Source organism: Condylostylus longicornis, unplaced genomic scaffold (genome assembly GCF_029603195.1).
Source record: "Condylostylus longicornis isolate FDR11 unplaced genomic scaffold, ASM2960319v2 ptg000040l, whole genome shotgun sequence".
In the NCBI taxonomy this organism is placed as follows: domain Eukaryota; kingdom Metazoa; phylum Arthropoda; class Insecta; order Diptera; family Dolichopodidae; genus Condylostylus; species Condylostylus longicornis.
Window position 1 is genome coordinate 3131002 of NW_026578009.1, and position 24462 is coordinate 3155463.

The 24462-nt window shown below is 23.9% G+C and overlaps 1 protein-coding gene across 1 annotated transcript; it reads right to left on the reverse strand.

The window, feature by feature from the left end:
• Positions 1 to 208: 208 nt before the first annotated feature.
• LOC129609638 (katanin p60 ATPase-containing subunit A1) lies at positions 209 to 22583 on the reverse strand. Its single transcript, XM_055521692.1, has 5 exons — positions 22364 to 22583; positions 2038 to 2327; positions 1163 to 1947; positions 697 to 1099; positions 209 to 620 (listed from the first exon to the last, which is right to left on the reverse strand). The coding sequence occupies exons 1-5, from the start codon at positions 22531 to 22533 to the stop codon at positions 295 to 297; spliced, it is 1974 nt and encodes a 657-aa protein (XP_055377667.1). The 5' UTR covers positions 22534 to 22583; the 3' UTR covers positions 209 to 294.
• Between the last annotated feature and the right edge of the window lie 1879 nt (positions 22584 to 24462).

Here is a 24462-nt window from a genome sequence, read left to right on the forward strand (position 1 = left end):
CCAAGTATAAATTGAAAAAAATTATTAATATAATATTATTGAGCATGAATTTAATGTTATTAAATTTACAATAATCATACATTCATTCATAAATACATTATGTATCATATGCCTAATTTACATAGTATACATACATATATATTTAATTTCCGTGAAGATATTCAAACAAAACTTGTAAATAGTTTTGTATTATAAAATAATATCGAAATGAATGTATGGTATTTATATATTTTGACTCATTAATAAAATACATAATATGCCTTAAAATTAAATATTATGTTATATCGCCTAATTTCATGTTGATCCATATTGCTCCATCCATTTAATGAATTTTTCAATATCACCTTCGGAAACGGTTTTCTTTGTTCTTTCAATTGCATCTGTAAAATCTTTTAAAGTGATTGGTTGATCGACATCTTCTAAACGTATTTTTTTAATTTCTGATGGTGTACGACCAGAAATGTGTCTTCTCATTGCCATCATACTTGCATCACGGCAAACATTTCGAACATCTGAACCCGAATATCCTTTTAACATGTCACAAACGGAATCAATATCTGTGTCATTTGAAATATTAACGTCTTTTAAACATAAATTCAATAATGCAGAGCGTGTTTCATCTAATATTACAAAAAAAGACGAAGAAGTAAATTAAAAATCAATAATAATTTATTTATATTTCAAAAAAAAAAATACCATTTGGAAGTCCAATATAAACTCTCTTTTCGAAGCGTCTTCTAAATGCTTCATCAATATCCCATGGATGATTTGTTGCAGCTAGTACCATTATAAGTTTTTCTTCACTGGAAGCTCCCACATTCAAACCATCCATTTGTATTAGCAATTCGGCTTTAAAACGTCGACTTGCTTCATGTTCTGAATCACTTCCCCTTGAAGCACATAAAGCATCAATTTCATCAATAAAAATTGTACTTGGTGAATAAAATCTAGCCATTTCGAACAATAAACGTACTAATTTTTCACTTTCCCCACGATATTTTGATGTTAAAGTACTTGTTGAAACATTAAAAAAAGTAGTTCCACACTCAGTTGCTACTGCTTTTGCCATCATAGTTTTACCGGTTCCCGGAGGTCCAACCTATTGAATGATATTACAATTACAAAAAAATTAGCACTATTTTTAATATTGAATATTATATACCATTAAAATTCCTCTCCAAGGTTTTCGTATACCACGAAAAAAATCAGGCATTATAATTGGAAGTACAACAGCTTCCTGAAGTATAGCTTTAGCATCATTTAATCCAGCTACATCAGCCCATTTAACTCCAATATCCCTTTGTAAAATATCTTTTTCAAGAATTTCTACTAAATGTGGTTCATAACCTATAGGAACGAATGATGGTCGTTTATTTGTTACATTCATCCTCTTAATTTTTTTTGGTATAAATTTCGGTGTACTCTGTGATGTACTGTTGTCTTCAACAGATGTTGTTGCATCATCTGAATTTGAATTATCTTCAACAGATCCTTTCTTTTCTACTGTAACTTTAATTTCTTTTTGATTAATTGGTTTACGTCCTAAAAGACGTTCAACAGATCGACTTTTACGAGAAAATGCACCATTATATATTTTAGTGCTACGAACACGTTTTGATGTAGGATCACTAATATTGGAATTATGATGAAGAACATTAACATTATTAGTATTATTACTATTGCTATTAATTGATGGTAGTGTTGGTTGTAATTCTGGATCACGTCTTCTTAATGATGAAACCCAACGGTCAGTTGCTGTTGGAAATAAATTTTGTTGATTTGGTGATGATGAAGGTGATTGTAAACCAAATAAATTATTATTTGGTGTTGATTTGGTGTTTGGAAATTTACTATAATTATTATTATTTAAATTACTGCTCATAGATAAATGTTGTAATGCTAATGGATGATAACTGATTGATGTTATTCTTGGTTGAGGGGGAACCTCTACAATAAGTATTTTTTTTGTAAGTAATTGTTTTTTGTATACTGTAACTGTTTTTGTATTGTAAATTTATATTTTTAAAAGTGCTTTACCTTGAGTTGGAACATTTGTTTTTCCACTTTGATTGATTACACGAGAATTCGGAACTGATGTTGATGATTTTCTTTTACTATCATTTGCATGATATGTTGATCCTCTATTATCATTATTCTGTTGTGAATTTGATGTAGCACTTTGTGTTTTCTTTAAAGAAGTACGACTTGGTCGATGTGTTGTTGTAATTTTCGTAAAAGTAAATGGTGAGGTATATTGGTGTGAATCCATTAATAACTCATCCATCATCTTAGTCATCTGTGATAATCCAGACAGAGGAGATGATGCACTAAAAAGGAAAAGAATATGAAAAAAAGTAAAAAATTATTTTAGAACCAGTTGTGAACCATTTGAACTATGTTTTATGATAGAGATGAGAATTAATTTAATGATTTTTTAATTTCCATAACCGACTTAAAAAGCTGTTAATGGTATTGGTGTAAAAATGATTTTTTATAACTAAATTATTTTTATTATGAAGCTGATAAATTTTATTTAAGGTAAGGAAGGTGAAACATACTCATGGGTTTCTCACCAATAAATCAATTTAAGATAATAATGTAGACAAAGCCAGTAATAACATCATACTGGATTTTACAGTCAAAAATCGTTATTAATTGAAAAACAATTAATTGTACGGAAGAACGATCTAAATACAACAAAAACAACTGCATTTCAATGAAATGTGATCAGTGTTGCCAGTTTGAAATTTGTTTAGTCTCTCTCGAGATAACTTCGCACATTCAATACTGCATGGTCGAAAATATTATATTATAAAAAATTTTACATTGTGACATGAACGGAAATCATTTTCCAATTTGTTTTTGACTCATTTGCATAGTCGACTTTAAATTTTCAATGAAAATTATTATTAATTCTATAATTAAAATTAAATATCCTATAATTAATATTAAAATTATAAAATCAAATATGTATGTTGCAAGTACCAAGGGCTCAAGTACACATTTATTCTATAACATTTGAAAATTAGTTGCTTTTACAATGGAATTTTTTAACATTAAAATTTATTGACTACTACTGTATATATTTAAAAAGAACTCTAAAACACACGAACGAACAGTAAAAGTAACCATAATGAAAATAAAATATGAAAGATTTTTAAATAATTATTTTAAAAGTAAAAATTTTCGAGAATGTAGACAAGCAGTGGTTACAAATAAGATTCCGAAGGAAGATTATGAAATTGGTAAGAATTTTTAAAAGAATTTTTTTTATTTTAAAATTTTACTAAGAATTTTATTTCTCATTTATTTCACAATAAGTGTATGAAAACCATATTTATTGTGAGTACATACATACTTACATATGTATGTACTTAGTTACATGTATATTACATTTATTTTATGTAGATATTTTAATAATTGATTATGTTGTCTACATTCCATTGTGATTATTGTATTTCACTTTTTTTTTTTTTATTGAAAAGAAAAACTTTGTATTAACTTTGGTGCCTTTTTTTTTTCAAAGTTTAAGGGCAATGACTTTTCTATTTAACATTTTCTTTTAAAAAGTTTTATATAATGACCATTTCATAATGCATACTTAAATATTGTACATAAAATGTAAATTCCTTGTAAATATAATTCATATACATGTAATACACATACAAATATGAGTACATATGTGTATGTAGTGTAACACAATCAATATTCATGTGCATTATACTAGAATAATAAAGTTAAAAGTACGAAGATAATTTCTTTTGCATTCACTTGATGAAGGACAAATTGTCTTTTTTAAATTGAAAATTAATAACTTTGAATTCTCAGTGCCACATAGATTTTTAAATGGTACTATTTCAAAGAAAATATGGTGTTTATATATTGACGATTGCTTATAGATTTTGTAGATTTCAAGGGAACCGAATGGGACAGGAGTAACCCCCCCAAGCCACTGCAACCATTCTTGACTTATTGTAGCCTATTGACGATTGCTTAGTACAAGCATTTAGTATAGTAAAATAAACGATACTTAACTAATAAACGTGGCTATATCATCAATTATTGATATATACTTGATAATCAATAATTATTAACTTTATTTTGCAAAACATACGCGTTGTTAACTCACGCATCCTATACAGTTGACAGCCTGTACTACGACGCGAAACATGGTTAAAACTCGACCGACTTTAAGTTAATACCTGCTCCCTGCAAGGAATTCGAGCTAATAAAACCGAGGCAAACCACGGTACCAAAAAAACGAAATAATGAATCAAAACTCATGATAACAAATTGGAACTTAGTCTAAAAGCTAAAGCCTACTTTTATAAGGAGACAAACTGATGGGATCTGCTTGATACCAAGAAGAGCAAAACGAAAGAAACGCCTCTGCAAAAATCTCAAAACAATCTATATCAATATTATATGCAAATTGGAGACCAGACCTCACCACTTACTAAAACTAGACCCACTAAAACTGGACAAACGAAGACAATATAAGGATATTTCGTTATATATAACAGTTTAGTTTAAACCAGGATTAACGAGGTCAAAATGTTATTACCCATTGAAATGTAATTAAAATATTTTCATCAAATAATTTCATTTCGCTATTAACCCTATAGCTACTACTTGCCTTGGTTGGTAGAACGAATTTTGGAAACGTTTCGAATATGATATTGAAATATTTCTGATTTACAATAACATCTATACATATTATGTATATGCACATACATTCACGTAGATAATTTATAGTTTAACAATAATATTTGGTTTTGGTGCCATATGTTCATAAGTTCAATTTGTCATCTATACATAATTAATTCCATATTTTAATATAAAATCAAAAAATTTTGTAATGTACACCGATCTTACCCTCACATTGTTAAACAAAAATGCATAGTCCAGAACATTTACAATATCTGGGGTATGTAAACTACTTGTACAAGTAATTTAATATCAATATTTTTAAAACTAAATAAATAAGGAAAAAATGCTCTTTGAATGCTTCTTTGAACCAATTGGATTTTGTTTCAAACATTAAAAAAAGAAGCAATGGTCACTTTATATACTCAAATTTAAAGAATAATGTTTTGTTTAGTTAAGGGTTAATATAAATCATACGAAATACATAAATGAAAAGAAAAACAGTAATTGTTGTGACTTTATGAAATTGTACACATACAACTTGCATATAATGTACTCGTATGTCTTATTCTGTTCCATATGTCTTTTTGTACATGTTTATGTAATAAAAAGGTGTATACACAGGGTGGTAACCATCATAAACTTAAAAAATTAAATATAGTTTTTTTTTTTGAAAAGTAATTAAATGGTCATTGTACACAATGAATTTAATGAATTTAATGGCATGAAGAAATTTTTTATTTAATGATTCTGAAGAAATTAGTGTGTGACTCATTATGTATACTTATATTCAATTAAAATGCATTATTCAAAGAGGAATATTTCATAATTTACATATATATCGAATTAATAAAAAAATATATTAAATTGTTAAAAAATTTTTAGAGATTATTGATCCTTAAAGCTCAAATTCATAATAGTTTTTGTTAAATAAATCTGTGGTAATGTCTTAAAACTATATTTACATAAAATGGTGCAACTAGCTTGTAATTTCGAATTTCCATGGTTTTCTTACATAATTCTGTAATTTTGTCAATGTGTACCTTATTGAATCCTGAAGTATTATATAAAAAAATTTTATTGCTAAATAATAAATATTCATAATAATAAATTATTTTTTTTAAAATGTTCTATAAACGTTCTATCGTTCAAATTTCAAGATGTCGTTAAAATTAAACAATCATCTGCAATAAATTTTGTTACCAATGTTATGTTAGTCCACCATATTACTTTCATTTAATAATCTTTTTAATAAAATGTCTGAATTATGGTTTACATTCGAAAAATTATTTGTTAAGTATATGCATATTTATATTTTGTCGCTCATTATACGCCATATTTTATGATCGGAATAAATTTTCAAGTTTCAAAGTTGAAATTATCAAAATTAGTTTTTTTTACTTTTCTGTAGACTGTAGAGATTTAAAGTATATTGCAGACATTTTGATACTTTAGTACATTTCCAATTATTGGAAAGAAATATTTTCACTAGTTTCTGCCTGCCCGTTTGTCCATCCATTAGCCTAGATAAAGAGATAAAGAGCTGAAATTTTATACAGGTTTTTTTCTAACAGAAAATTTTTACTAACCTCTTCTCCCCCCTTAAAGTTATGGTACAATAAAGTCTTAAAAAATCCAATTTTTTCTCAATTTTTTTAAATTAACGTTAAAAAAATAGCAACTAGTTTCAACAACAATGATTTAGATATAAATAAATAACAAAATCATGACGAAACAACCACTATGAAATTGAACACTATATTTTAAACCTACTTTTTCTTTTTAATATTTGACATTGTTTTTCTCTTGGGCAATAAGTTGTAGAAATCTAACTGTTTTAAGAAATTAATGTAACTAGATCAAAAACGGTTTATTTTATCTTAAGAAAAATTTTTAATCCATAAATATACATTTCTTCCACTTTTAGTTTTCATATCTCTAAAAAAATAGTACAATTTCAATTTTCTCCTTATTAATTTCCCGAAATCGTAAAATTTTTTCGAAAACAAAAAAATAACGGTATAATATCTTGCCCTCAAAAAAAATTGTTATTATTTTCCTTATAAATTAGGTGCCGAGTTCGATTGTTATATATATATATGCTATTTTTAATATTTCCCCTAAAATTATGCAATATTTTTTTAATTGCATATAACACAATTTTAGTGTATTTTGATTAAAATTTGAGTAGAAAATTATTTTGAAAAACAAAAATATTTCTATTTTTTGTTTTAAAAGAATTGTAGTATGCTTGACAAAGCGTAGCTTTAATCCGAATTTAATAATTTCAATTTAATATCATTTTAAATACAATTATTTTTTTAAACGTATTAAAAACAAAATTGTTGTCCTCTTCATATTGAAATGAGGGGCCAAATTTTCAAATTAATCAAGATTTGTTATTTATTAATTTATTAAAATGGCTTGTAAATTATTCCAGTTTTTTCTTTTTAATAACGAATATTTTAATTTTTTTTTTTTTTCAATAAACTGAAAATAATACCAAAATGATTATGTTTTGATATTATTTAATCAATTCCAAAAATCTCTGTAATTTTTATAAGAAAATCTTTTACAAGTAAACTAAAAAAAATATGTATTTGAACATAATCTTCTTCTAGATTTCCAAACCATTCATTTTTCAATTTAAGAAATTAAAGCAATTTTAATTGTACTTAACTTCAAAAATATTTTGAAGCTCACACCATTTCGTTAAATAATTTAGGTTATTTACAATTCTTACTAAATTCTAAATTAATATAATATAGACGCACATATTATTTTTATATTAAAAATATATATATATATATATAAAATTATTCAATTTAGGTTAAGTTAATCAATTTTAATGCTATTATATTTTTTTTATGCATATTATACGCGAGTACGAGTACCTACTATTATAAACAATGTAATAATTATAATAATTGTTATACCCTATATTAAATACAAACAATTTGAATTTGTATACATATATGAAAGTATGTTTATGTATATGTAATTTCCTTAGACCTAAATTGTAACTTCTTAGGTACCATATACATAATATTGTAATACATAATATTAGTTAAAAAAATTTTATTCAATATTATTATTTTTATAATAAATGTTCTGTAAATATTGTTATATAAATGCGTCGATATATACATATATGTATACATAATATTTATATAACAATATATTACCTACATATTTTTCTCGTAATGCTATTTAAGAAAGTAAAATATATTTATTTATTTTGTATACTTCCGGTCAAAAACTATATAAGTATGTTAAACAAATTTTAGAGGTTATTGACTTCCGTCTATAGAATTAAAATATTATAGTAAAGTATAATATGCATAATGTATATTGTTAAGGTTCTTTGAGTATTTTTATATTTTTCTTTACATAATTTACTCATACTTTCTAATCGGAATATACGAGTAGTCAGAGGGTATAATATTGTTCATTATTTAATTTACTTTCATTTCAATTCTCATATTTAAGATTTTCTTAAATTTAAATATTTACTTTATGTATAGAGTTTACTTTATATACTATATAATAAATGCAATATATTGTGTAGAAAAAATTGTTCTTAATTTTTACACAAAAATCCGTATACACATTTCCAAAATTAATATCTAAATTTAACTTTTAATTTAAATACTCGTAACAAGAAAAAATATCGTGCAGTGTTTTTACTTTCTTTATAGAAATAAGTATGTATAGTTATATAGGAGTAATATGAAAAAAATAAAAAATATGGTTATTTTAATAGAAAAATTAATATGTTAGATTTTATATCCAAAGTAAATTATGTGACGCTTACATATTAGATTTGGGTCAGAGATTTCATAATAATTAATATACTCGTATTGTACAATAGAAAATAATATTCAACTTTCTTATATATATATTTTACTCTCGTATATAAGTTATTATTTAACTTTAGTTATGGTATAGGTGTTATATATGTACAGAATAATTAAAATTCATTGTTACTTTATTTGGTATTTAATAAAAATAATGAAGAAAGTGTAAGTACATAAATTACATATTAAATATGTTTGTATATACAGGGAGGTATAAACCGGTAACGTGGTGTCAAAAATTTACCCTATTCAATTTTTTTTTCATAATTTGAAAGATTTTGAGTTGGTCTTCAAATTATCACTTAATAATTTTTTTTATGTGATGAGCCGTTTCCGAGATTATTCGGTTATGAACTGAATAGCTTCGAGGAAAAAAATCTTTGAGCAAAATAAATTTAAGTACGTGTATTATTAAGTAATTGAGTACATTGAAAATATGAAAAAATTGCCTCGAATATGCATTATAAAGCAATATTTATGCTCCTATGTAGAATATTCGAGATTCGAGAGAGAACACCGTACTCCCGCAGTATAGGGTGATAGAATGACCTCAGAGAAACAAAAAAAAAACATCTGATCACATTATGCTTTTTCAGTCCTCCTTCTCGATTTATGAGGCTTAAAAGTTGAGATTTCTGAAAACTTCTTAAATTTTAATTTTTTATTCACAACTCGAAAAATAGTGTACAGATGAAGCCAACTTTATATAAACACTTATTTTAAAGCTCAAAATAATTTATCTTCTTACTATTAAACTAGTAGTCTTACAATTAATAGGAGTACTGAACAACTGACGGGAGTACTGTCAAGTCTCAGACACCTTAAATTGGAATCTAAAAAATATTCTTGTTTCAAATTTGAATAATATTTAAATATCAATGATATATTGACCAAGTGATTATGTGCACTAACGCAGATGTAAACATAGAAGTAAAATTCCAACGTGTTGTATAGAAAACCAATCGTGTCTAATTTAATGGCAATAAATTCATAATATTTAGCAAGTATGTGATTCATAATAACCGGACTATCATTTTTATACTCGATTTATTTCTGATGTCTTTGAATTGTCTTTACTCTATTTAATCGATTAATGAGTTCTTTATGAATCTCTAATAAGCTGATAGCAAACTGAATGAGTTCTGAAATTTGAAGAAGGTTATAAGGTTTTTAAAAATAATCCTTAAATGTAATGAACAGTTTAAAGTTCTCTATATACCTTTAAAATGTGATATACCTATTCTATACAATATACTCAAATTTAAATTTCCAAATGTAATAATTTTAATTTTTCAAAATACATAACACTTGAAAATTTTATAATATATTTGTATAGCTTAACTGGAGCGTTTAGAACTAAATTTACAATTGAAATTATTATAATTTTATTTAACATATTTTGACTAATAAAAAATTTACTTTTTCATGTTGGCGAGCAATAAAAAAAAAATTGGTGACGCGACTACATTTTTTTTTTATTTCTTTTAATATTCTTGCGTCTATATATGAAATATTATTACATACTAACGGATTGTATTATATAATTTAAATAATATACAAATACAAAAGTATTATAGGTAATACAACAATTTTTTGTATTTAATTTATTTTCTTACAGAAAGATTTCATAATATTTTGGCAGTTTTGTACTTGATCTTAATTTACATGTAATCGATTACAATTAAAATATTTTCAGTTATTATTTCGACATTTGTGTCATCATCAGAATTTGTGAAACTAAAAGTTTGAGGAGAAAAATTCTCGAACTTGACTCGAACCAGCGTGACTTATCGTTTTCTAAGCTACCAACTGAGCTATATAGAGGTATGAAAAAATTCGCGGCCAATTTGTTCTTCACATTGCTTTATACTCTAATGTATATGATGACTAAGTATTGTTTACTTGAGATGCTACTTATATTTGAATTTGATGCAATCTTATATTTAAAACACACAAATACAAGAACATATAAATACCGGCATTATGCGCCTCTTGTACTTATGATTATTACTAATTACTAATACAACGTCTAGTTGTTTACAATTTTTTTTTCATTATTGATTATTACAAAAATAATTAATGGAAATTTCTTCACACAACTGCAGAATTGATTACGAAGGACTTACGAAGATTTCTATAAGCAATATATTCTTAATTTGTTATATGAGCCCTTTATACTCTGTAATTGTATAGCTGTAAGGTATTATTTGATAATTTTTGAATACTATTAAGAATAAAATCTGTTTTGAAAATTAAGATTCTATGAAATCGATTTTCTTACTACAATAAGTTAATAATTTTTAATAACACCCCCAGCTTATCCCCATCTCAAATCGAATGTTTTAAAATTTTTTAAAGAAAATGTTGCAGAAACTTATTTAACTAAACTAAAAGTATTTAAACAATAAGATAATTAATAAGTATTTTGAACTTGTTTAAGTAATATGTGACAGGGTAATCTACAACTTCTATATGTATAAACAAAAAGTTCACATTTTAGATCGTGAAATTTCATTTAGGATTCTGGATAGAATTTTATATTATTATTCTTAATTCAGTGTCGGATTCCCTATAGAATTTATTCTTTGTTCCTTTGATTACGTTATCCATCTCTTCTACAGTTGTACAATGAAATTTCCATTAGTTATTCCCGAAATTATTTTATAATATGGAATTTTTAATTTTTTGCAAAAAATTCAATTGAAAAACAGAAATATTTTTAATAAATAACGAAATCAGCATAAAATCTAGAAAGAATTGTATTTAAATTATTTTAAGTACTTAATTAATTTTATTTTTAATAAAGTAATCCTTCCCGGCTCACAATGCTTTATGAAATTAATCCTTACTTATTATTTGTATACATTCTTATGTAAGTGTTATTGACTTCTAAATAACAATAGAAGTGAACAATAGCTCTAAGGCGTATTGTAAAAATTCATTGAAATTGCTAAAAATGAAATTAATAATTTTTTTACTAAAAATTTCTAATATGAAAAAATAAACTGAAAATAATTGAAATAATTCATTATTCATAACCATATTAAATCCAAATTATTTATTTTTGTATATGTACAGTAAATTTTATGAAGAGTAAAGGATGTAGCCACAGTACTATATACCCATGTCCATACCTATTAAGTCTATGAAATATTGATATTTGAAAATATAGGAGCAGCCAAGGAATTTTGGTCATATTAAAAATAATTTTAGTAAAAAATATTTTTTGGAATTTTTTTTTAATAGGAACTTGAATAATTTATCCATAACTAGTTAAAAAATAACCGGATAGGTACTTGTATTTGTAGAATATACCCTGTATATAGTATGTGATGCAAGGTCTATATTGTATATGTATGAGCTTTAATGAATAATAAATAAATTTTTATATTATCTATTAATAACGAAGTAAAATTAAAGATATTTTAATTGAGTAAAGTGTAAAACTGAGATTTGTATATAATTTATATAATATTTGAGTCAGTGTACAGTGAGGGCTCTTCCAACAAATCGGTTTGTATTTTGTAACATTATCATAGTAAATCACAACGATTGAATAGTTATCAAAACGAATGAATAGATTTATTAGTGCAGGCTGAGCTTAAACTGAAGAATTTTTTTTGAATATTTGTAAAACTAAGATGCGTTATTCAATAAGTAATAGAAAGGATGTTAAAGTGGATTTACTTTTAGAGCAAGGCTTTCAATTAAAATCGAGTGTAAGATGATTTTGGGTTCTATGCAAAAATAATGGAATAGATTTTATAAATTACTCTAACATACCTTATTAATTATACTTAATTATGTACTAATAATACAACAGAGAAAATTAGAAATATTTACATGAACTCAAAATCAAATAACACCACTTAATTCAACACATTTTTAGTCTTTAAGAAAATATATTGTATGTATAATTGATTAGTCTTCATAATTTTAAATTTACAGCCTAATCGTGTATTCCTAATCAGTGTTTCTAATGGACATTTCATTTTTTCAATTAGAATTTTTGTATTTTGTCTCAAATCATGCACCTTTAAAAACAATATGTTTTCAATACAGAATACTCAATACGGAATAATTTTCAATCAAAATACCAATTGTAATTTGAATATTATATAAATTATATAAACATACGGTAGTCACTAACTTTCTTCTCAATTGGCTAGAATAAAATAATGATAAAGACGATCCAGGCTCTTAAGCGATTCATTAATATACTTATTGTTGTGTGGCAACAAAAAATTTTACAACCCCAACAAAATTCTTTTATATTCATTCAAAATACTCACGTTGTTGTAGTGGAATCATTTTTACCATTTTTCGTTTTATTTTCATCTTTCTCTTTGTTCCTTTCATTTGAATAAAGGATTATTTCATTGTTCTGTTCATCCTTGTATATAATTTTTTTTACTAATTCTTCAAATATTTTTCGTAATATCTTTTTTTCCATATTTTTTCAGTAAAATAAATAAAAATCTTATTTCATGGCAGAATTATGCATTTTCCTCTTAAATTTATGTGTAAATTTAGAGTCAAACCAGAGAAAAATTTAAGAATTCAAAAATGAAAAATTAAAAATAATATTTTTTATTAATTTTTTATTGTACTTGTAATTTTGAATTTTTTTCTAATTTTAATTATAAAATTTTGAATAAAACTAAATAAATATTTTTTATTTGAAAACTCTACATTTATTTTGAATGATTTTAAATATTTGACAAATTTAGAAATGTAGATCTTTGTTCTTTAAATGTGAATTTAATAAAAGTAATATTGGAAATAAAATGTTCTCACTATTTTAAACCTGGGGTTTGCCGGTCAATTTAATTTCATCAAAGTGATTATTAAGGTAGCATTTTACAATATTTATTTTTATTTTTAAACGAAAGTAATTAAAATGTACACAAATTTTAATCACAGAACTTTTGAGCGAAATATTCAAATATATATACATACATACACATATGTATACAACAAGCAAAGTACTGTAAATTTATTTGAATAATTCAAGTAGATCGTAGCCATTAGTTAGTCTTAGATAATTGCTTCATACTCTCGATATTGTTGGTATTTTTTAATAAAACAATCGCCATTTTATAAATTAAGTATTAATTTTCTAAAATACCGTCATATATCCCCGAAACTGTCTAGCTGATCTTTAATATTTATTTTATAAGAACGTATTTCTTTTGATTTGACCTTGAAGTGACTCTGATATAACTTAATTGATTTAAAAGATATAAGCTTTTAAAAAATTTGAAATTTTTACTTTTGTAAGTCCTCATCGTTCTTCATAGACATTTTGTTTAAAAGTAAGAGAACAAAAGTGTCTTTTCTTATAATAGGCTATATGAAGTCACCTAAGCTCTATTAAATTTATAATTATATCAAATTCATAAATATAATATTATTTAAAAAAATTTATTATTAACTAGTCAAACAAGTCATTTTGTTAATAAATCGTACAACTTTGTCATCGGAAGATGCAATGAAAAAAATTCAATTTAAAAAATAAAAAATTACCAAAAAAATTAAAGCAAATCAAGTAAATTTAAATTGGTTGACGTTATAGAGGCAAAATGATAATACAATTACTTTACATTTTCGTGTTTTTCTACCACCCACTCAGAAAATTTGTTTTAATAGGAGGCTGCCCATTAAAAGACACCATATATTCTTTGAAGTTTAACTACATTTTAATTTTATAATAAATCTATTTTATGTTAAATTTTTTGTTTGAATAGTAGGAAGAATTAAAGGTAATATTAAGGTTTTCGTGAACAATAATTATAGAATTTTAAACTTCTATCCCTATAAGTATGCAATTTATAAAAAAAAAATTCTTATTGTTCACAGTTTAATTTTTTGTCTTTAAAAAATGTTTTTCTCATGATTTTTTTTTTTTTTTGATTTTTCCGTATTATCAATATGAAAAATTAAAAAAAAAAGTGGTATTAAACCCTTAACACTAAATATTTGCAACCCGATTAAAATGTATAACCGGTAATTACAGGACTTTGTTCAAAAATAGAAAAGAAATTTTAATTTATAGTGAGTACCTTTTTGAATTCAAAGATTCACCTACAAATATATATATATATATATACATATGTAAGTCAAGAATTTATATTAAAACTTCGAGAAATTACAATGTCACATAAAATCACAAATTTCATTTAAATTAAAAAATCTTTATATAGTCTTATCATTTTATTTGATTTATGGCCTTAAATTTTAATGCTGTAGGACACACCTTAGATTAGCCATGATAAGACTTTGTGTTATTTTTAAAACATTCTAGAATAATAAGAGTTCAAAAGCACTAAGAATAATAGTGAATACTGAAAAAAATATTTTAAATTTAATTCAATGTTAAATATTTCGAGCATTTCTAATACGAGTATAAGCGTAAATTTTGTTAATTTAATGAAAGTTGAAAGTTTTTAAAATATTTTAATAAAAAATTACAAATTATTTAAAATTTGGAGGAAAATTATTATAAAAAGTATATATATTTAAAATACATAATATCGTTCGTTTACAGCAATACTGTCATAACTCAAAATTTGCATCTTTGAGAAAAACGAATTTTAAGTGAGTAGGATTGGGGTTACTTAATAGTGTTATTTAATATTTTATTGTAAGTAACAATTTTGCAAACTATAGAGAAATGGTGTTTCTAATGCACATAAAATAAATGTTTTGAGCACTCATTTTCGTATAAATAACTCAAAAATTGTATTTTTTGAGTTATGTCAAAATACAAATTACTCATATGATAATAGATTTGAACAATGTGTTATTATATTATTATATCTGTTATAATATTAAAGGTACAAACACTAATATAAATTTATATATCTTACCAATGATGTATATTCCATAATGAATGATATGGTGTATGACGATATGATGGAATTATTGGTACTGATACTTCATATTCAACATGAACATCATGTGATTGTCGTCTTTCTAAATTTGAATTTGAATTTGAAATAAGATTTTTTTTAAATCTATTATTACTATTATTATTATTACCATTATTATTTAAATTATTATTATTATTGTTGTTATTATTATTATGAGCTTGATTATTATAATTAGAATTTTGTTCATTATTATTTGAATAATTAAAATTACTAGTATTAGAATTAGAAAATATTGCTGAATTATTTTCTCTGGTGCTATTACACCAATTTAAAGGATTCATACCAAACATTTTTTCCTTTTATTTTCTTAAATAATATAATATTAGATTTTATTTATTAATTATTTATTAAATATTTTAATCATATACGCATAGAATTCATTAAAATTTTATTTCATTATGTACACGTTTTCGTGTACGTAAGCAGTATGTACACGAATTATGTGTCTTTTAAAATGTTTTTTCTCTCAAAGGAAAACCATGAAATTTGACATTAAAAATACAAGGACATTTTCATAATATTAAAAAAAAAAAATAATAATTTTTAAATTAAGACCTTATTAATCTTATAATTATTTTATAAATCAATATTTTTGGTAAGAATCAAAAAAAAAAAATTATAAACTCTAATTAAATTTTTTTTTTATAAAATATTTTTTGACTAGCGACTGTATAAAGTTAAAATTTTTCTTCATCCCCTTGCTATATGAAGGACTGCATAATTTATAATTAGTTTTGTTTTTCTGTTTTTTTTATTTTATTTTGTTATGGTTTCCTATATGAAAATGCCCAAACAAAAGAATTAAATAATTTTATTCTACTTTTCTACTTTTTATTTTCTTCTATAATTTTTTTGTTTTTTTTTTTTTTTGTGAAATGTCCATCTAGGACTAAAGTCGATAGCCAACTGAAGAAAATCCCCCGTTTACAAAGGAACATATTTTGATGGATTTGAAAATTATATTTTTATTATTATATTATTTTTCTTGTGATTTTTTTGTAATTTTGTATAATTAATGTGCTATACCTTTAAAAAATCGCAGTCCTAATCTATTTAAGTTTAAACTGAAATCTATATGAGAGTTTTTAACTGCTTAACTGGACATTTCAAATTAATGTTAATTGTTTTCATGTTTTAATCATTCCAGTAGTATATGTAGTATGTCTCTTTGCCATTTGATACCAATTATATAGGTCCCTTCTTTAAATAGATTTTGCTGAACAGGACCCACTTTTCTAATAATATGTTATTTTGAAAACGTTTGGTATTTTTAATTTTGAGATTAGTTAGTTATAGTTAGTTAATTAGAGAGGGGACGTGATACCCTCAACTCTGCTACCCAGCACTAGGGCTATAGGAGGACCAATTGGCATCCCTCCATGACAAACTTTTTTCTGCTAAATTCATGCAAATCCGTTGACGAATTTCAGCCCCGATAACTAATCTAATCCATTAAACCGGTTTTAGCCCAAATAGCGTCTTCCTCTCCGTATAAAAGCGAAACATTTGCGGGCACATCGACTTTCGGGCATTACTGGTAAATGATTCTTAGGTTTAGAATTGCAAAGTTTTCAAAACTTTATATGAACAAATTAAATGTGCAACTTTTAACAGTTCTAACCTTAAACAGTGCATCTTCAAAAATATCCGTTGATTTTTTATTCTATCTTTATAGTCACCTAAAAATTTTCCTAAACTAATTTTTACAATGAATATTGAAAATTAATTAAAATTTATTTAAAAATTTTGTAAAAAAATTGTTCAATCTTTCTAATGTACGAAGCATGTCCAAGCAGAACTGCGGCTTTTCTATATTTTCAATATGATTTTCTTCTACAAAAATTTTTAAAATTAAAATTAATTTTTTTTTTCTGAAACCGCTTATTTACAACGATTGGGTAGATTATAACGTTTTATTGGAGGTATTTAAAGTTCTAATTCTTATTTCTTTTTTATTGTATTTATTTTTATATTATTATTTTCTTTTATTGTTGTGGAAATTTTATTGTTCCTGATAACGTTGAACTCTCACTTTAGTAAATAATATAAGTTCAGAGGATATGGTATAAAGTAGACGTATGTTTCATGTAGTAATAGCTATAAAGGTGAAGGGGTTTGTTTTATTTGCGAAATATATGTATGTATACAGAACAAATTTGTAGCGGTCAGTAGTATAACATGAAAAAAATCTAACAAAAACTAATTTCCTTTTATGTAATACATATGTATAGTATAAAAATTATTACAGTGGTGGTAAAAATATATTGAGGAATTAACATTTTTTTGTATGCATTTTAATTAAGTTCATAGTTAATTCAAAAGAGAAAAAGTAAAATCTAATATTTGCAGGCACCAGTTCGATATGCTTTGTTTGGGATATACACTTAAACATAGAATATTTAGATTAATTTAGAAATTAGAATTATACTTAAAATTTCAAATAATATCTCTATTGATTCAATGTCATTAAGAAATTTACACAAAAAAGAATAAAGCAAACAGATTCTTCTCTAAGCAATCATTTTGTGAATATATCAAAATTTTTTGGAAAGTCGGGAAACACTAACTTAAACATGAGTAAATGTAATTAAAACGAAAATTAAATTCGAGGCTCACAAGAAAAAAAAAATTCTAAAATCCTTGGTTTTCATTCTATGTAGTGTTCTGATATTTTCATCCTATTGAATATTTTCATCTTATCTTATGGTTCCATTAATTTAAACTCCTTTAATATATTGTTGCTCATTTAGGTTAAGAATTATACATAATGTATACGTATTAGTTTTAAAGTTTCATTTCATATTTCCATATTAATTGGTTTGGATTTGCAAATAAATATCAAACAATTGAATTTTAAACAGTTTTTTAGTAAATAAGCAAAACTGTTTACATCTTTTGAATTTCAGCACTTGAATTTTAACAAATCTAATTAAAACTAAAAAGAAAATTGAGGTTCACAAGTGAATAGGGTCAAAAATTTGGCTTCAAATATTGAATAAATTTTAATAGCTCTATTCTTGTTTCTAACTAACACAAATAGAGATCCCACCCTATCAAATATTATATATAAATAGCTTTAAAAGCTATAGAAAAATTCTTAATCAAAGAAAAGTTTTTGTTTTCATTAAAATTACTTATTTAATTGAACAAATCAAGTTCGCGAACGTGGGATCTATATATAGTATTCTAACTTTTACAAATTTCAAATGGGACGAAAATTCTCTAGAATTCCATAATATATTTTCATATTTAGAGATATACTAACACTAATAATTAGATATCGGTTATATTTAGTTTAATAAATGGAATATCTCTTAAGTATATTAAGAATATATTAATTTATAAATAAATTTCTTCTTCAGAAACGCAATAGAATAATGTATACTTTCACTTAGAAAAAGGAGATTGCATACCTTTCTTCCAGGTATTTCTTCTGCTTCTATTTCAGTTTCCGTTAATGTGTTAAATTCTGAAATATATATACGTTACATATATATCTACATAGGTATCTACCTTGGTCTGATACTGTAATAATTTCTTAAAATTATTAAGAACACAATATGTTGCTTTAATTTTGCCACGATTGTCTACTATTTTTACAATATTCAATTTAAAATTCAAATGTACATTCGATAATATAATCTACAATTTATACCTTTAAAACTTATATGTTTGCATGTAAATTACAATAATATAGACATCTTAATACATACATTTATATATATATATATATATATGCAGGATAATCTATAATTATATATATGCATACATATATACAATATAGAAGTATAAAAATAAGTTACTTTCAAAAATAATAAAAAGAAAGAAGGGACACTTATTGTTCCACTTACTCAGTTATGCTTTTATTATATAAAATATAAGAAAAAAAATTTTGAATTCATAATATTACTGAAGGTTTTTCTCATATTATTAACATAAAAATTTACGTTAAAACAAAATTTATCACAAGAAATGTAAATGGTATTACAAAATTAATAACTTGTTTTGAAGTATTTTTTAAAGTTTAATTCATGAATTTCATGTGTACAATATACTTAAGGTCTAATAAGAGATTCTTCTTGAAGGCTCCCCAAAGGATTATTTTTGAAAATTTACACGATTTGGAGCATAAAATATTTTATATGGGTAGAAGTGAAAGAATTCTGGCTAAATAATGTGGGTATGGTTAATTGGTTAAAACTTATTTCTTTCAATTATTTAGTCTATAAATATAAAATATTGAATTACCTTGAATAACCATTTTATTGTAAAAAAATATATCAGGTCTTTCTTAATATTTTAAATCAATAAATTTATATCGCATGACTACCTTTCCGATGCGCAATAACATAGTAGCTCCTCAGTAGGAAGGCAATTCTCAAAAGACACTGAAAATTTTATTTATGATAGGATGATATTCTTACTATTTGATTTTTCGTAATTTTATCTCGAATATTTCAAACACACAATTCTTGAAATCTATTATATTTGCCAACGAAACTTTAGTTGCGTGTTTCGTTTGAATTAGTTAATTAAGAATGACCCTTAAATTTTAAGTTTTAGGCCTGTTCATTGCACGCTGTCGTCATGCTACTTGACATCTCTTTTTCAACTATTTAAAAACACAATTATTTTATTAAGATAAATTGGGCCCTACTATGAGTTATGTTATAAATAAAATGTTTCCATTATCTTTAAAAAATACTTAAAGTTAAATGGATCAACTATAATTTGGATTTCCCTCCATTACATGTAAATTTTGAAGGAAAGAAAAAACAGAAAGTTAAGGAAATTTTCATGAAAAATGAACGGAAAAACAAAAAAAAAAATTAAAAAACACAATGAAAAAGGACGCTTTAACATGTTTTGTATTTAAAATTGTTAATTTTTTTTTTCCTTAATAGCGTAACTCAGTTTATTGTTTTATAAGATGACCAAAAGTATTGTTGAAAAAATAATCGATAATAAATTCTATAAGTGTATATTGTATAAATAGGTACATACTATGATTATATTCTGATTTATTTACATTTGTCCTTAATGAAAAAGCGAAATATTTATTAATAAACCTAGTATATGAAAAATAAAAATTGTTTGTAATATTAGCCTATATTATAAGAAAGCATACATATATGCATGCACATATTTATAATGTAAATTCAGAATTTTAATAATTCTACAAATAATCTTAAGATATACTTGAAAATTATTAAATGACTTTGTGAAATTTTCAGAAAATAAATCTATGAAATGTAGAAATTAAATAATGTTGAAAACTCAATTACTAAAGGTTCTCAGAATAGAATTTTTTCTTTTTGAAAACTGTTCAACAAATTATTAATAAAAAATGACTTTATATCATAACTAAAATTCAAAAAGTTAATTTTAAAAATACATTTAGCCATTAAGTTGTAATTTAATCAAATATATTCAAATGTATTTTCTCCTAGGTCGCAAGTCAAAGTTGCCGATACAGAATAAGATCCTTCTCTATAACCAAATTATTAAAACGGTTTGGTTGTATAATATCCAGTTGTGATGATGTGCCAAACAAATCTCTTTCAATCTATATTAAAAAAAATTTGATGGTTGGTCTAAGGGGACTAGTATCAGAATATAAGGAGGAGGTTTTTGTGGTAAAACATATAACTAACTATGGGTTGCCAGGGAATGGCATGTTAGTAGCATTCATGCTTTCCTCCTTCTTTCGATAAAAAAAAAAAATAATTACTAACAAAATCATTATTCAAAATGTTTTCTATATTTTAAATTTCAAATTAACGCTATATACGAATTTTAAATATACAACACAAAAGTGCTGGCAATGTTTTTAAAAACAAAAGCATTTCTGAAGGCATATATTCTAAAGTCTACATGAGATTCTTTTCTAAAAACGGGAGTCGTATGAGATTAAAGCTCTTTCTATTTTAGGAAAATCATATACAAAAAGGAAATATTTTATGAGAATTTAATTTTGAATAATCTTTCGAACAGCAATACAATTCATACTCTCTGACGTCGTAGTATATGAAAAAGTTTAAAATTTTTGTTTTATAAAAGGAGCTATTAAAGTAAAGATTGCATTTTCTCAGCCAATAAGAAAGAAGTCAAGGTTAACACAAGGTCAAATGAAAACTTAAAAACTTTAAAATGTTTAAAACATTAAATTTCTTTGGATATATAACGGTATTCCAAAAATATTGAAATAACGGTGTATTTCAAAAAATACTGTTATTAAAGCTTCTGTTTTTTTTATAATTGATTAAGTATAGCCTCATTATTCTCCCTTTTTTCTCTTTAATATTGTTGCAACATTATTTCACAAATTACAATTCCCGAAAATCTCTTTTATTGCAAAATTCTACTATAGGAAATTTTAATGTAAAAATTTTTAATTAAATCTTTTCTTAACGGAAACCAATTATTAAGAGATTAATGCGTGAATGGTATGCTTGTAAAAATTAAATATTCAAATATAAAAACAAAATGTAGAAATAAGTTAGTAACAAAAAAAAAATTTCATTATAAATATAATGCTACATAAAATATAAAATCCCTATATACAATTTGATTTATAGTTGCTCTTGAAATGGCATCCTTATAATTAAATTGATATTGTACGTGTCTCGACAACTTAAATATATATACATTTAGTCTTTATATAAATAGATATGTATAATCATTATGTACATATGTATATATATATAGAGAGAATTACAACAAGTTAAAGACAATGTATTTTATTGTAGGTTCGTATATGGTGATTTTATCGTATGATCAAATTTTTCATTGTGAATCAACAGAAATATATGTATGTTAAATCTTATATATCTTCTTAATATACTTATTCATCTCATAAAAATTAAATAAAATAGAGATAATTTATATATATAATTCTATAAATGTATTATATATATATTTACTTACCTATCATTTGAATTTTGTATATATGATGTTGTAGTTGAATTGATTGTTCGAATCGCCGTATTCCCCCGAACAATAATTTTTTCTCTAGTAACACATTTAATTACTTCTTCACTTTTAATATTATTGTGTAATGAACTGGTGCTCTTATTAAAATTCATTTTTTTTTTCATTAAATTTTTATAAAAAATATCTTTATAATTAATTTTATCTATATGTACGTATATTAAATATATGTATGTATGTAAATATGTATTTAATTTCTTCACTTTAGTAAAAAAAAAATATTTATTTCTATAATTTAACTAAAATTCGTATATATAGGTAATCGTATTTCGTATAAATATACAAAAAAATTTAATTCAAAAGATTATTCTATAATGAATTGTTATAAATTTCTTAAAACAGTTTGAACTGCGTTTTCTAATCAGATTTATACATTTATCTCATTGGATGACATTTTTGAATGTGACTAGAGATGAAAACGAGAAAAATATTTTCTAAAGGATGTTGAAAATGTCTAAATTTCTGCAAAAATTTATTTTGACAGGAAAAAATTAAAAAAAAAAAGAAAGAGAAAACAGATTGGAACAGATTGGAAGGATTTTCAATGCAAAGATTACGAGTACTTTTAGAATGTACGATAAAAAACGAGTGTATTTTTTTTTTTTGTATGTATTCAGAAAATTGGTACTGAAAAGTGTTAAGTACAATTTTACGTCAATTTAATAAGTAATGAGTAAATTTGTAATGAGTACATTGAAAAATACTGGAAATAAAATATAGAAAACCTAATGAAAATTTTATTCGATAGTAAGTACTTTATATATTAAAATCAATTCAAAATGTTTGAATTTTTCAGCTTAAAATCATTTTCAAAAGCTGAAATTTTATACTGAAAGCAAAAATACTTTTCAACAATATCCCATCACCTCAAGTGATACCACTAAAAATATGAGTGATTATAATTTAAATTTTGAAATAACTTACATATTAGGTTTTAAATTGAGACAAAATATCTTTAAACCTAACACAAGTTTCATTTATAAAACTTTAATGGAAGACTAAATAATGTAAGGCTACAGTATATATGGTTTCTAATGCGAGATGTTATAATAAAAAGACTCAAATTTGATTACATTAAAGTAATATGACATAATAAAGCAATTTTTGCGATCGAAAATTAAAGTACTTAATTATAAAATATTTAATGGTCTTTATTTATTTTATTACTTTTCTAAATTCAATTTTTCCAAATAATCCGAAGAAAATTAAATCCAAATCTTATGATATAAAAATTTTTGTAAGTTTAATATAAATTTGATCTGATCAAAATTTCAACTATTCCGATTAAATAAATAGAAACAAAAATTTTTAAAAGAATACGGCCAAAGACAAAAGAATTAAAAATTTTCATTATTGGCATAATAATTATTTCTTATCTTTAGTAATAATTAAATTACACCGCTTTATTTACTTTTATTAAAAGTTCGTAGACCTTATAGATTTGAAATATTAAAATATTAAATTCAGTATTTCAAAAAGTTTCATTAAAGCAAGAATTAAATGGAATATTTAAAAATTTTTATATTCATTTTAATTTTAAATATCTATTTTGCATCCTCCTTCAGTTTATATCCACACGGTAAATAATAGCTGAAAATTACTCATACTTTTTTGGTTTTATTGGAATGTTAAGTTTACTTAAGTAATTTCTTGTGCATAATCGCAGATTCATTTACTTTAGAGGATGAATTTGAAAAATTGTCAAAATTCATATAGAGCATTTTGAATGAAACTTTTTTGGTTTATCTACATATTGGTTGATCTACAACCGTAATAATATTGATTGCAGAAAACCAAAATAATGCTTGTATAATATTATGTAATTTTATTTTACTATATACAAAATTTTAAATATAAGTAAAAAATAATAGTCACTTGTAACTTTAAAGAATAAAGAAAAACATGAAATCAAATTGAATAATTTGATTATAAATCAAAGAATACGAAATTTTATGCATTTGAAACTACGAAAACTGAAGATAAAAATATAGAAATGTTAAAATATCGATTTAAAAAATTGTAACTTAAAATTGATT

Excerpts from the sequence above, each read along its gene's own strand:
- LOC129609638 (XM_055521692.1), bottom strand. The coding sequence starts at position 22,533 with ATGAAAAAAAAAATGAATTTTAATAAGAGCACCAGTTCATTACACAAT. Across the intron at positions 2,328-22,363 it reads ATACAAAATTCAAATGATAG|TGCATCATCTCCTCTGTCTG; the intron begins GTAAGTAAATAT and ends TTTCCTTTTTAG. Across the intron at positions 1,100-1,162 it reads CTTGGAGAGGAATTTTAATG|GTTGGACCTCCGGGAACCGG; the intron begins GTATATAATATT and ends ATCATTCAATAG.